The 15,767-nt window shown below is 36.9% G+C and overlaps 1 protein-coding gene across 2 annotated transcripts in view; it reads right to left on the bottom strand.

Annotated features, from left to right (window-relative positions):
- Nucleotides 1-15,767, bottom strand: part of GRB14 (growth factor receptor bound protein 14) — a 148,662-nt gene that overhangs the window by 83,030 nt on the left and 49,865 nt on the right. Inside the window, exon 1 of one of the 2 annotated variants that reach the window (XM_027866105.1) lies at nucleotides 410-581. The exons of the other annotated variant lie outside the window; for it this stretch is intronic. Within the exon in view, the coding sequence (XP_027721906.1) occupies nucleotides 410-472 (63 nt within the window). The 5' untranslated portion in view covers nucleotides 473-581. Of the gene's footprint in view, nucleotides 1-409; nucleotides 582-15,767 lie in introns of those variants that run through there. 2 annotated transcript variants of the gene reach the window in all.

The following is a 15,767-nucleotide window of genomic DNA, read 5'->3' as shown; positions in this document are numbered from 1 at the left end:
ATATATTGAACAGGAAAGCAATTACATATGTCCTTTCAGCAATAGAGACAGAAATGTCATAAAGTACAGGAAAATAAACTGTTCCTTATAAACCAATCTAAAACAGTACAGCAAGTGTGGCTTGTTGATTAAAATGAAGGGAAAAAAAACTAAGGGCAAATATGTATAGTACAAGAAAAAAGGCTTCTACACATTGCCTAAAACATTATCTAAAATGGAAACTGCTGTTCCCACTTGGTGGCCAACTTCTATAATACCTTCATTCTGACATAAATCATTTTTTTCAGTTCAAGTCAAGTAACACTTTAAGTAAACTCAGCAAATATTCTCCCAGGATATATAATGAAAGCTTCCCAGACATTTACAGAAAGAGATTGGGGGGAGAGAAAGGAGAGAATTTGTACCCTACCCTTTTCTGCAGAACTATTGGAGTTATTGCAGGCAGGGTGACCCTTCTCGCATATAAGCTCATGTCTCTTCTTCATAGAACTATCCTCTCTTGTAGACCATATGTGAAATGAAATCGGCAGTTACTCCAGGGAGTTTCTGTTCTCAGTTTGAAGAAACAACTAAAAAAGTAATAAATGTCGTCCTGTTTATGTGAATCTAACTCTACCCAAAGCCAGTTAAGGATGACTATGGGACAGAACAAGGCAGCAACCAATCATATTCTTGAAAACGCCTCCTTTGTCCTTGGAAACACATTCTGATACTTTTGTTTATGATATTTAAAGAACCAGATTAACAGGCATTTAGCTCACTTAGGGCCGTTTTTTTTTTCTCCTCAAAACAGTGTAATTCAATGCCATCTTTGTTGATTAGACAGTTATATCCTTATTTTACCAAAGCAATTTAGCATATGGCAGATAAGAGATTGTTTACACTAGTCTATTTAAAGTATGTAAATATGGAGATGAACAAAATTTACTCAATAGTTATGTTACTCATAAAATGGGTAATTGGGTCAATTTGGGGACTTTGCAAATCAAATTAAGATGAAAGCACTCAAAAGGATTCATATGTATGTGCCATTAAGAAAGTTGCATTTTATATAAACACATTCTACCCCCTAGTAAATGGTAAATCCTACATTTAGAGTTAAACTCAGGCTGTCCTAGGCAGCCAAATACAAGTTTAGAGATTAATTCAACTAACGATGGGATTAATGCATAGGGAAGTTTTTTGAGATACAATATAAATTAATTTCCAAAGTTTATATTTTTTAAAAGCAGCACAGAATTGCAGATTATTAACATATTTATTTCAAGTTGAAACTTTTAGAATACTAATAGTAGAATACTACTAACTAGTCTCAAATGTCCTAAACTTTTTTTTCCCTTTTTTCCTAGAATTATTAAATGAAAATAACTTTTTTTAGAGGAGAGGGGCTAAAAAAAGGACTCACAAGCAGTTTTCAATGAAATCTCTGTAAGGTGATCTTAAAGCAAATGTTCAGTAATATCAAATAAATCATTTTGAAATATTAAGTAAAATCTTGAGTTTTCACAATTACAAACAAATTCACCAACCAGCAACTTCTTAAATCTCTTTATTAACCCTAACATCTTTCTTGCTTAACCATAAACTGAGAACAGATAGAAGTTCAGTGTAAAAGATACCCCACATTACTGCAAGATTATAACATTACTATTTTAGTAACATGGAAGATTCCCTGCAAAAGAGGGCGGTGGTATTTCCGCAACTAAAGTACCATTAGGATTTAGTTTATTGTCTTACACTTACATGTTTTTCTTCTGTGTGCCTAGTGCAGACTTATAAAAAAATATGAAATGAAAATTTAAGTTGTTTCCTATAGTGTTTCAAAACAAGTTGTCTCTGATTATGGGGGGAGGGGGGGAGGAGGAGGAGGAGGGAGAGGGAAATGGCTCCTGAACCAAAAGTAAAGTCAAATTGATCTGGTTTGGGGGCAGGAATTTGATCCTTACATAATTAGCTTTAATCATGAGCTTAAAAAAGAATAAAAGCACATACAACTACCCTAAAACTTATAAATGTAGGAATGGGAGGAAGGGAAGAAGAGAATTTTAAAGGTTGAAAGGAGAATCATTCTTTCTGTGGCATAAACAATTTACTCAGTTTTAACAAACTTGAATCATTTTCCTGGCAAACCAAAGCAACAAAACTCTTTCTTGAGGGCACCTATATCAACTCCAGCACCATGTGCAAAATTCACTTCAATAATTCTTGTACTTTGTGACCCAGTAGAATGTAAGCTCCTTGAGGCCTGAAGCAGTTTTCATTTTTGTCCATGTTTCCCTAACACCTAAAATCAACACCTTGCACACAATAGGTACACAGTAAATACTGAATTGAATTCTTTAAGTTCCATATAGGTTTTGAACATTCCACAGAAAAATATGCCCAGACATTAGTCAAATTTTAAAACTAGACTCCATAGCAGCAAGGCTAGGACATGATTCTGTGTTTTATTACCAAACTTCCAGATACTTTCTTCAAATCAAAATAACTTTTAGTTTTTCTAATTCAAGTGCAATAAACCTATTTTTTGCAGCTAAATAAATACTTGACAATTAACTTCAGAGTGAAATGTTTTCTACCTTCTGTACTTGAAAAATGAAGTTTACAGCTTTTTATGAACTTTCTTCAAAGTTAAATGTGGCATTTATCTGATTAAATGTTACAAGAAAGTTAACTATTTTTAAAACTATCTTTGAAAAACCACTTACTTAAAAAAAAACAATGAAAAAGTGGCATGGTTGAGATGATCAAATCAAAAGAAAGAAGAAAAAATTAGTCATTGACAATCATGATACATCCAACATCATCCCAACCAAATCATGTCAGTCTCTCACTAAAAAATTATCAGGATTCTCCAATGCCAACAGGACCCAATAACAAGTTACTAAACCAGGCATCCGATTTCTCACACAAATGGCCTCCAACTGTAATCTTGTAGTCTATCTCCACCACAAATCAACACAAACTCTGGCTATAACCAGGCCAGCTGAGTCACCATCCTGCCCCGCTTCTTCTCTACCCAATCAAATACTCCCCACTTGAGGCTGCTGGAGTCAAATCCAGCTTTAGACATTTGCTAGTTTCATGACCCTAATACTTATCCTCTTTTTGCTTCAGTTTACTCAACAGTAAAATGGGGATAATAAAAATATCATCTACTTCACAGGGTTGTTGTGAGGATCAAATGATACATTTGCAAAGCACTCAGCACAGTGTTTGACCATAGTAGGTGCTACATAAATGTTAACTTCATTATTATTAATAATAATTATTATGATACTACAAAGTAAATACAAAGTTGTTGGGGCAGGGAAGAAGGGGTATGCCCTAACAACATGAGAGATCATGAAAGTCCTCATGAAGGAGGTAACATTTGAGCTAATCCCTAAAGGGAACTTTGGATATCAACAAGAATTTATTAAGTGCGTACTATTAGACCACACACTGTTTGAGGTGCTGGGGATACAAGAACAAAACTAAAACAGTCCCTAGTCTCAAGGAGCTTACATTCCATCAAAGGAAACAACTTCTATATGTCATTTTATATAAAGATGGATAGATCTAAATATATCTGTATAGATATAAATATATCTGTATAAATACAGATATATCTATAATATAAAGATACTATGTATATAATATATTGATTAGCTGTATTACAAAGATAACTATATAAATATTTCTATACAGACACATTTATAATATAAAAGCATTCTATATATAATATATAGATATAATATAAATATGTATCTATATAGATGTCTATATAAAGAGAGACAAATATAGAGTGCATACATCTAAATATATATTTATTACAGAGATATTACAGAACTATAAAGATATATAAATATCTTATAAATATGGATATTATAGCTATATCTATGTTATAGATAGAAATGGATACTATAGATATATTTGTTATAGATATATCTATGCATCTCTCTATGTCTCTATAAATAAAAGTATATATAAATATATAGGTATACTTTTACATAAGTATAGACAAAATCAATTAGATTAAAGTATTTATTAAGCACTTATGCCTGGGAATATAAACACAAGCAAATAGAAACACAGACCTTGCCCTCAGGATATGTACATTCTAATGAGAGAAAACAATAACATTAAAGTTGATGGAGGGATCCATGAAGGCAAGATGGAAAAGTCCAGAGTGAGGAGGTAAACCCTGTTAGAAGTGAGCAGGGTCTATCATGGGCCCTTCCTCAGATGGCACTTCTCTCCTTCTCCGGAGAGAAATTAGGATAGAGGCATGTCTAGTGTGAAAAACAGCAGCTGGCATGGCGGAGGCAAAGTCCAGAAAGTCAAGAGCTGGACCAAGTTAGAAGTGAGATACTAATTTCTTGGGGGTCAAACTAGCAGCTGCTGTGATCTGGAAAGGCCACCTGGAGGAATTTCAACTGAGCTAAGCTTTGAAGGGAACGTATCATTCCACACGTTGTCAATGAAGAGGGAGCAGATTACAGCATGAGCACCCAGAGATTGAAGAGCTGGGGGAGGCCCCGCACAGGCAGCAGCAAGGGGGATACCTCCATGCATGGAATTGGCCTAGAAAGAAATGCTAGTACCTGATTGTAAAAGTCTTTAAATATCATAAAAAAGAGTCTGTGTTTTATCCTAGAGATTATAAGGAGCCTCTGAAATTTCCTGATCTGGAGATATGGTCAGGCCTGTACTTCGAGAATGTCAATTTGGCAGCTATGCAAATTATAGCTTTGGAAAGGGGAAAGGTGCAATACAAGAAAAACAAATTGTTAGGCATTCAATAATCCAGGCAAGAAGCGATGAGGGCCTGAACAAGGATGGTTGATATAACTGGAAACAAGAGGATGATAGAAGAGATGATGAAATGATTTTAAAATAAGGCTTGGCAACTGATTGAGTATGGGAGGTGAGTGGAATTAAAGAGTAAAGAATGACTCAGATCAGGAAAAACAACAACAACAAAACCACCCAAAAAAAAAAAAATGATACCCGTAACAGAAATGAGGAGGGACTAAGGAGAAAGAGAAGTTCCAGTAAAAATATGCTGAAAATTTGATATCCCTATTGAAAATTCAGGTGGAAATGGATTTAGGATTGGCACTCAGGAGAGATGAGGGTGAGATACACAAATGTGGGAATCATCCACATAAAGATGATAGCTGAATCCCTTGGAGCCAGGTATATCCCTGAGAGAGTGTATGCAAGATGAGTAAAGGGTGTAGGACAGAGTTCCATGGTATATCTACACATCGTGGGTTGGGCGTGGATGATGATCCTGCACTGAGCAGGATAAATCAGATGGATAGGAAAGAAGAAAATCACCACAGTCATGGCACATAAACCTAGTAAAGTAAGATTATGCAGATGGAAGGGGAGACCAATAATACCAAATGCAGCAAATGAGAAGTCAAGAAAGATGAGAACTGAGAAAAGTATATAAAATTAAGCAATAAAGAAATGACCTTAGAGATAGAAGAATACATAGGTCAAATTTCAAAGGCATGAAAAACAAATGAGAAGTGACAAAGTTGAGGCAATGGTCCTTTTCCACAACAGACTTCCCACAATAAACCCTCTCTGCTATGAATCCTATATCCATACCATGTATTTGGCATTTCTACTGGCTCATCTTATATTTTTCAAATTTTTTTAAGGGCTAGAGAGTCAGCCTCAGAGACAGAAAGCATGGGTTCAAGCACCTTCTCTAACACCTCCTAGATGCATGACCCTGGGCAAATCACTTAAGTTCTCAGTGCCCTGGCCAACTATCTAAGTCTCTGGATGCCAGAGAAGGAAAATACCCAAGCCAGTCATGTTAGCGGTAAGCCTAATGCCCCCAGTCTGTTAGGTCAGATTCTATTTGGGGCGAAATGAGGCACTCTCCAAGCTCTGCTCTTGACCCTCCTGACTTTCTCTACCATTCAGGCACCTCCTCCTTCCACTTTTCTGCTACCTTTTATGGGTTCCCTATTCGAATTTAAGTACCCAACACATCTGGATCCAACACTTTTATCTGCATAGCCTCGAAATCATTTCCCAGTTGGGTAATTTCCAGGATTTTTAATTCTGCTTCTATTATTCAGTCTGCCATTATGTCCTCCAGTGAACCAGGAGGTATAAATGAATGGATAGAAAAGCACCCTCAAAGTCAAGAAGACCTGGGTTAAATCTTACCTCTGACACCCACTGACTCTGTGAATTTAGCAACCTCTCAGTGCTCTAGCCAATGCCCTAAGACTATATATGTGGCAGAGCAGGTGCTGATCTGCATTAGACGAGAGGTTCCTCACCTGGGAGTTCCTTATGCCAATTAAATCACAGTTGGAGTTTCTATCCCTATCTCTTCCTCTTATTCAATTCTGAAAACTACCAGTCCATGTTATATAAGGTTAGGCAGAGAGCCCAGCCCACACCCAGGTGGTAGGGAATTTTCCTAACTAGAGGCTCAAAGCAACTATAACTGAAGTCAAGACTTTTCATCTAAAATAAACTTCCTAATGCCAAACAGGAATGAACCAAATGGACCTTACAGGCCACCATACTGCTCCCTGGGCTTAAAATGAGCTAATTATTCTAACAGTGCATTACAAAGATAACACATTTTAGGAAGTACTTTGACTCATAAACTGAAGAACTGTCAGAAGAAGGCAGGGTACTGAAGGGCATCAAGATCCTGACCTATTAGTATTATTTGAAAGAAGTAGGTATATTTAGTTTGGAGAACAGATGACTTAGAAGGTGACAGCTGTCTTCAAGATTCTGAAGGGCTATCTCATGGACTTATTCTGATTGGCCCAAGAGGGCAGAATTAGGGATAATGAGCAGATGCTGCAAAAAGTTAAGTTTAGACTTGGTAAGGAAAAACATCCGAACAATCTATATCTAAATAGAGTAGGTGATAGTAGGTTTGGTCTAAAATGAAGTCTTCAAAGGCTGAATGACCATTTGGGTATGGTAAAGAAGGAATTTGTATTCAGGTATAAGATGGACTTTGAGGGGCTCTGAGTTTTCTTCCAACTAAGAATTGTGATTCTATGAGGGTTCTATGAGATTTTAAAGGACATAAAAATTCTCTTCTCTTAACAACTGTCAGCTATGCGATTTATTCTAGGCATAAACACACTGACTTCTCCATGGGAACCTTAGGGCATTTTCTTGCTATCTGACAGAGAGTTCTGTTAATAGGCAGTAACAGAATAGCATACAACCTAATTGAAATCAATGGAGCAAGAGCAAAATTTCAAAATGGTATCCATAGATTAAGAAACTGCTTAGATTTTTTTAAATTATTGTTTCACTTCAGAAATAATTTATTTTCTCACCCACATCCCTCCCCCAGTGAGAAAACAGAAGGAAAAAAAAAGCAAACCCTAGTAACATAGTCAAGCAAAACGAATTCCTGCAATGACCACGTCCAAAAACATATGCTTTAATCTGCACCCTAAGACTATCACCTCTCTGTCAGGAGGTAGCTAGCAGGTTTCATTATGAGTCCTAAGTCACCTAGATTTTGAGGCAAATTATCTTACTACAGCAATACTAATTTTCTCTCCTTCATTTATAATCTTTGTTTTGCCTAATTCCATTGTATAATATTAATCTTTAAAAGAAATTTTTACATTTGCTACCTGAGCTTTTCACCTTCATCGTGAGTTACTAACTTCACCCAAAAAGATCTTCTTAGAAGTACTTTCTATGGACCTGAGTTGAGCCTAGAAAGAAAACAAGGTTTCTGAGTGATAAAGATGAAGAGGGTAGAGACTACTGAATCAGAATTAGAAATTACCTTGGGGATTCTTATAGTCTAGCCTTTCACCTAATATAGGAATCTTCTTCTACAGAATCTCTAATAATCATCCAGCCTCTGGAGGTGACATACTCAGAAAAGGGAAGAAAAAGAACCCCTGAACCTTTGCAGCCAAGTAATAAGCACAAGGTTCTTCCCCAAGAAGAGGAAGAAGCAGCATGGGAACCAAGGAATGGCAAGATCAGGGGAATGCATTTGTCAGACGTAGAAAAGATAAACAGCCACAGTTGATGAATCCTTGCTGTATCCATCCATCGAGGCAGCCATCTGTATCTAAAAAGTGACACAATCTCCAGAAACTGGTAAAATCTAATAGTCACTATCTACTTCTGATGATTTGCATGATCACTGGGCAACCTCAGTACCTTTGAGGTACTTGGATTATGCCCTACCCTCAACCTTCTTTCCTCCTGTGCTGAATGGAGAGGGAGAAAATCATGAAATCATGCTGACTTGGCCCACTACACACTATCAACTGGGACTTGAGGAAGGCATTCCTTTTATACCTCTCTAATCATTCACTATCACTCACCACAACACCTATTCTAAATCTTCTCATCTTTCCTCAAGCCTCTTACAGTACCCACTTCCCCTACTTCTCTCTCCCCACCTCTCTCTCTTTCCCTCTTTTTCTCTCCCTCTCTCTCTTTTTTAAGGAGACAATCAGGGTTAAGTGACTTGACCAGGGTCAGTGTCTGAGGCTGAATTTGAACTCAATTCCTCCTGACTCCAGGTCCAGTGCTCTATCCACTGTACCACCTAGCTGCCCCTTCACCTAAGGATCTCAACTAATAATTCACCAAAAATATTAAAGCCATTTGCTAAGAGCTGTCCCTACTCTCCTACTCCTCCTCTCACATCACTCCAATATCTTTGTCTACTATCTCCTTTACTCACACGTCATAAGAAAAGATGACCCTTTATTTTACCAAAGCCAATCCCTTTACATGTACCCTTGACCCCATCCCATCCTGTCTTCTCAAGAAGATTGCCCCCTCTATCATCTACACTCTAATCTTCAGTCTCTACATTTATTGACAGGGAAGTTCCTGCTGCCTACAAATATGCCCATGTCTCCTTCATCCTTTATAACAAAACAAAACAAAACAAACAAAAAAAAACCCCAACCCATATATCTCCTTCTCTTCTTGGTTAAACTCCTTGAAAAAGCCTCTACACTTAGTGCTTCCACTTCCTCTCCTCCCACTTTCTTCTCTATAATATGGCTTCCAACCTCATCATTCAACTGATACTGCTCTCTCCAAAATTAACAACGATCTCTTCATTGACAAAACTAATGGTCTTTTCCTAATGTTCAGCCTTCTTGATCTCTCTGTAGCATTTGACACTGCCAACTACCCTCTTCTGCTGGTTACTCTCACCTCTCTAGGTTTTTTGTTTTTTTTTTGTAACATGGCTCTTTCCTGGTTCTCTTTCTACCTGAGAGACTATGACTTCTCAGTCTTTTCTGCTGAATCTTTATCAAGGTGACACCCAGTAACCATGAGTGTCCCCCAAGGCTCTGTCCTGAACTTTCTTCTCTTTTCCTTCTATACAATTTTGCTTACTTATCTCATCAGCTACCATAATCTCTATGCACATGATTTCATGATATATGAGCAAGCTCTTATCACCTCACACCTAGACTATTGCAATAATTTTCAGGTTGTTGTCCCTGATTTGAAACTGTTTTCGCAATCCCAGAACATTCTTGCCTTTCCAATATTAGGAACTTCCTATACTGACAAAATCATAAGCCTCAAGTTTCTAGAAAATAAAAAGAAACAGCAAAGTGGTAGTTATCACTCAATTACCTATGCTCATGGACTATATGAAGGTATTAGGAAAGATATCTTAATGGTCTAGAATGGATTGTCCAAAAATCTGGGCTCTCACAAAAAAAAAAAATTAAATCTGGAAGTACTTAAGAACTATGTATCAAAGACATTGCTGAGACTCAGAGCATGACACTGGGAGAGACAATTAAGAATTGTGTCTAATGAATGGCTGGATACTCTCCTAGTCACCAGACAGTCTATAATTGGGAATATGGACCAATGTATCCCAAAACATCCTCATTCAACTTACTAAGGAAAACAAGTACTTTCCTGAGAAAAGAATATTAGAGGAGTGGAATAGGGCAGTTCCTTATCAAGGTAATAGTACACAGAGAACTTCTGATTGAGTTAGTCAATAAGTATTTAATAAGCACCACTGTGTTCAAGACAATGTGTTAAGTGCTAAGGATACAAAGAAAGGCAAGAGATAGTTCCCACTTTAATGGAACTCACAGTCTAATGAACGAGACAATATGACAACAACCAAATATAGGAAAAACAAAAGATACTTACAGGATAAATTGGAGATAACAGACAAGAAAAGGCACTAGATACAGGGGTGGGGAACCTGTGGCCTCAAGGCCCTCTAGATCAAGTGCCCTTTGACTGAATCCAAACTTCACAGAACAAATCCCCTTAATAAAAGGATTTGTTCTGCAAAAATTTGTCTCAGTCAAAAGGCTGCACCAAATGACCTAGAAGGCCACATAGGGTCTCGAGACCACAGGTTCCCCACCCCAACTAGAATTAAAGAAGAAAGGAACTGGAAGCACTGAGCATAGATTCTCAAGGAACTGATCCATGAAAGGAAGGAAAGATATTAGGAGTATATAGGAAGATACGGGTATGTAGATATAGAGACTGAATATGAGAAAGAGGGGAGATGATAGAGGAAGCCATCTTCTGGAGAAGACAGGAAGGAAGGATGGGATCAAGAGTGCATATAGACAGATTGGCCTTAGTAAGGAGAAGGGATTCATTCAGAAAATGGAAATTCGGATGCCACTTAGAGGAAGCCAGGGAATCCGGGAGACAGAGATGAGGAGAGAGAGTTCCAGGAAGAACAAGGAGGCCTGTGTCACTACATCACAAAGTACATGGTGAGGAGACAGGCATGTGAGGAGAGTATAAGAAGATCAGAAAAGCAGGGAAGCATCAGGTTAGAGAGGGTTTAAAAAAAAACAAGGAGAAGATTTTATGATTGATCCTAGAGGCAAAAAGAAGTCACTGGAGTCAACTGAATAGGGGGTGGTAGAAGAGGGGTGCATGTGACATAATCAGACTTGTGCTTTAAGGAAATCAGTTTGACAACTGGATGGAGAATGGAATGGACCGGGAAGAGACTTAAGGTAGGAAGACCAACCAGCATGCTCTTGCAATAGTCCAGGCATGAGATTATGAAGTGCCTAAATCAGGGTAGTGGCAATGTCAAAGAGAGAAGGGAGCATATACAAGAGTTGTTACAAAGGTAGAAAAAAACAAGACTTAGCAACTGATTGAATGGATTTGGGGAGGGTGGGGAATGAAGAGTCAAGTATGAGACCCAGGTTGTGAGCCTGGAAAACTAGGAGGATGGTGGCACACTCCACAGGCAAGTTAGGAAGAAGTGAGACTTTAAGGGGGGTAGGAGGAAGATAATGAGTCAGTTTTGAATACGTTGAATTTAAGAGGTTTATGGGACATTCCTTATAAAGTGGGCAAAGGGGTGGGGCAACAAATGGGAGGAGAGAGCATCACAAAATAATGGGATCATGAGTGGCCACTTCACTTCCAAGCTTACTTGAGGAAGAGGAAGAAGAGGAAAAACTTCATAATTTAGAATCAAAGTTGCCATTTTCATTACTGCTACTGACTGAAGAAAAAGACTTCAGAAAGTCAAGGCAGATTTGGGACATGAACAGTTGGATTATAGTTGGATTTGGATTCTGGGTGACTTAAGACATAAAGAATGATAGGCTCTTGGAAAGGGATAGAGTAGATCTAACAAGAGTGGGCAAAAAATGTATTTCCCTAGAGTCTTACAAATATGATCAAGAGAACTTTGAATTGAAAATGAAAATGAAAATGAAAAGCTATATTTGGAAGGGAAAAATCATAGCTTCAATGTGTGGCTGTTAAATTAACCATAAGTTCTGATCATATATATGCTGAAACTTCAAGAAGCATATATCTGTTCAGGATACAATTAAAGACAGAAATCTTAGTACATGGTTGAAGAGAATATGTTGTGATATTCTGGCTTACTTGTTCCATTCATGAACTTTGGATATAACCAAATATTGAACAGGAAGTTGAAACTCAAAATAAGCAGAAATAAAAAGACCTAGCTGTACTCAAGGAGTTCAAGTTATCAGGTCTTAGACATAAATCTTTGATGACTCTAAGTGATTTCTGAAAAACCTCAGTAAACAGGAGAGAGGTTTCAGGACTAGAAACTGGCAAGTGTCCAGTTGTCAAAAAAGGGAAGAAGGACCACTAATAACTGGAAGGATTAGGAAAGGCCTTTTGAAGAAGGAGTCCTGGACCTTGAAAGGGGTCTGGGGTCTCAAGAGGAAGAGGTGAGGAGGGAGAGCATTCTTGGCATAGGATGACAGATGGAATGCTCTGTAACAGACATAGCAAATAGGCCAGTTTGGCTGCACTGCAGAGTACATGGGATCAATTAACCAAGCAAGCATTAATTAAGCCCTTACTATGTGTTGGCCAGAGGAGTTTGCATTTTATCCTAGATGCAGAGATCAAATATAGGGATTTGAAAGTGTTTGAATGACCTGGAGGGAGCTCTCTAGAGGGGTGACCCAGGGATCTGTCCTAAAAATTTTTACCAATATTTTACCAGATAAAGATTTTATCATCTTTAATGAAATTAAAAGATGGCTATGCTTATTAAATTTTCAGAAGATGTAATGAGTCAGATGATAATGTTAAAATTTTTAAAAATCAGAAGGCTAGAATATTTATCTAGTAAGCTGAAATTGATTGGAACAAATGTAAAATATTGTCTATATTTGTCTTTAAAAATCAATACAAATACAGAAGGAGAGAGTCATGGGCTAAAAAATATCTCAGTTCATGTGGAAAAAATGAATAGCTGTTCTTGACTAGAATGTCAAGTATGAGAGTAAAGTTAATGTGAAACAAAGGTAGGAAGTCAGGTTGGGGCTTGATGACTGAAATTCTAAACTATCAAGCTAAAAAAAATCTGGATTTTATACTATGGGCAAAGACAGCCCATGTGACTGTTTTTCCTATAAATGATTTGATTCAATTAAAATCACTTATTAAGCACTGACTATGTGCAAAGCATTGGGCTGGGATCCAGATACACAAGCACAAAAATAATAGTCCTTGCCCTTGATAAAGCTGGATTCCACCATAAAATACATCATCAAGGATATGTATCACCTGAAGAAGAATCTGATGAGTGACTTTTTGAAAGGAGAACATGAGACATCCAAGTTTTACATGAAATATTAAAAGGCTTTGAGGAGTGTATATATTGTACTGAGAATCCTTTCTTCAGGATGCATACGAGGGCATGGTGAAGAACCTCATAGAATGAGATGGTAAAGGTATTTTCCTCAATCCCCACCTTCAATTGTTAGTGTTCACTCCCTTGTCAACTCACCTTGTATTTAACTTACCTATTTTACCCCACATACTCACAATAGAGTGTAATCTCATTGAGGGCAGGAACTTTTTTTTCTCCTCTATATTCCCAGTGCCTAGAAAACTGCCTTGCACAAAATAAACATTAAATAAATGCTTGTTGAGTTAAATCAGATTATACAAGTGGTGGGGCAGCTAGGCAGCACAGTGGATAAAGTACTGGATTTGAAATCAAGAAGACTTTTTCTGAGTTTGAATCTGGCTTCAGACATTTACTAGTTGTATGAACCAGGGCAAGTCACTTAACCCTGTTCACCTCAGTTTCCTCATCTTTAATGAGCTGGAGAAGGAAAGTGCAAAACTCCAGTATCTTTGCCAAGAAAACCCCAAATGGGGGTCACAAAGAATCAGAAACAACTGAAACGACTCAACAGTAACAAGAAGTGGTGGGAGCCAATGACAGATCAGAGATCCATTAAAGTAAGATAAGTATGTTTAACAATAAAGGTTTGGTAAAGTGGAATAAACTTGAGTTAGATGGGTGGCAGTCTGTGGACTGGTGATTGGAAATACTATTATAAAATATAAGGGACTATGAATACATAGTCACAAATTACAACTTTTTGAAAGTCAAAAGTAGATTTCCCTTTGCCAAAGATGCTAAACATAAATATGAAAGTTTTAAGTATGGCTTATTTGACACCCACTAAAGAAATAAAATATAAAGTCTAATATACAAACAGGATTGTTTTCTGAATTCATTCTCAATTATTCCCAACATGGTAAATCTCAAGTTGAATCTATTTCTTAGACATGCAAAAAAGAATTTTTCGCTTTGCTAATCTAAACTAACCTAAACTTTCAAAAACCCTGGTAGCTTCCTCTTCCTCTAGCCTTTGGCTTCTGTTTGATTTTTCTTCACTATAAGGTATTTTTCCTCAAGTTCAGAAGTCTGAATAAGACTTTTTTTGTTTCATTAAAAAGGTGAAAGGAATCTTTGGGCCATAAAAATTGTTCCATCTTCCTCCCTCACCCCCTCCAGGTGCTTTTGTTGCATCTGAATTTAATAATACCAGGTCCTTCAGGTGCCCATATCAACCAACTAGCCAAAAATAATTTTTCAAACTGCACTTTCTAACATAAAACATATCTAATTCAAGACTATACAGACATCCCTTATTTATTTAACCTTTTCGTATAATACAAGTCTGTCTTGAGGTAGTAGTGAGGGATAGTATGAAAAATATATGAAAAAGATTTTAGGATATAAATTTTGTGATTTTTTTAATAGGTACTACTTTCCAGGATTCATTCATTTGGTCTAAATGGTAATTAAACTATTTTAATTTTCCTACTCACTCCTCCTTGACCCCCTACAGTAAAAATTGAGTTAATTTTATTTAAATCACTAATCAAGACTCAGCATAAATTATTAATAAGCAATTCCTTTTCCTGAAGTATATTTTTCCTGTTTTTACCCAAAGCCATGTTCTTCAGTCATCAAGTCTTAATATCTTCACAATCTCTTTCCCATCTATCTTCTCATTATATGCCTTAACCCAGTAACATCACCCCACCCCAGGCCTTCATTACTTCTCACTTAGATTATTGTTTAAAAAGCTCCATATTTAAATTCCCCCCACTGATCTCACCCTACATCTTATCTCTCCAAAACAGCTCTGCCAAATTGAACTTTCTAACACATCATTACAGTCACATAACTTCATTGTCCAAAAATGTTTATGACTTCCCATGACTGACAGGACTGGAGTTCAAATTTTTTGGCCAGAGATTTAAAATATTTCTCATATTTCTACTCCTCACGTACTCAATACTTCAGTCAAGCAGGACAAATCCTTGTCTGCCTGCACACACACACACCATTTTCCCTACATCTAGAATATCTTCATCCTATTATCTCTCCCTCTTGAATCCTACTCATCCTTAAAGGCTCAAATAACATTGTAATTTTGCTGGTCAAAAGAGTTCCTTACTTTGAACTAGCAAAGAACTTTGTGCTTCTTTAATATACATTTATGATGTTCTATGTTTATGAAAGTTACTTGTATTGGTCTTATATCCCTTATGAAACTATAAATTATTTGAGGGCAGAAAGCATAGTATATTTCTATATAGTGCCTTGCACATTGCTAGTACTAAAAGGCAGTATCAAGAGGAGATTTGATATGAAGTCAGAAGTCCTGGATTCAAATTTTTGTTCAGATACTTATTACCTGGGTGGCCTCGTGCAAGTCAAAAACTCTTAGGACCTCAATTTTCTCATCTGTAAAATGAGGGGATGGCTTGGATTTCATGATAGCTAAAGTGTTTTCCTGCTCCAAATTCTGTGACCTTAAGTGTTTGTTGAATAAGTGAATTAAGTATGTAATCTTAATATGTCTTCTTTGAAACTGACAAACACTGGATAAACTACACATTTTAAGATGATTTAAAAATTATTTTTGTAGATTAATTTGAAAGGCATAGTAGAAAGATAAATAATTTGATTA

Source organism: Vombatus ursinus, unplaced genomic scaffold (genome assembly GCF_900497805.2).
Source record: "Vombatus ursinus unplaced genomic scaffold, bare-nosed wombat genome assembly UNPS02014779.1, whole genome shotgun sequence".
Classification (NCBI taxonomy): Eukaryota; Metazoa; Chordata; class Mammalia; order Diprotodontia; family Vombatidae; genus Vombatus; species Vombatus ursinus.
Note: the sequence above shows the minus strand (reverse complement) of the source record. Positions and strands in the feature narration are given on the sequence as shown.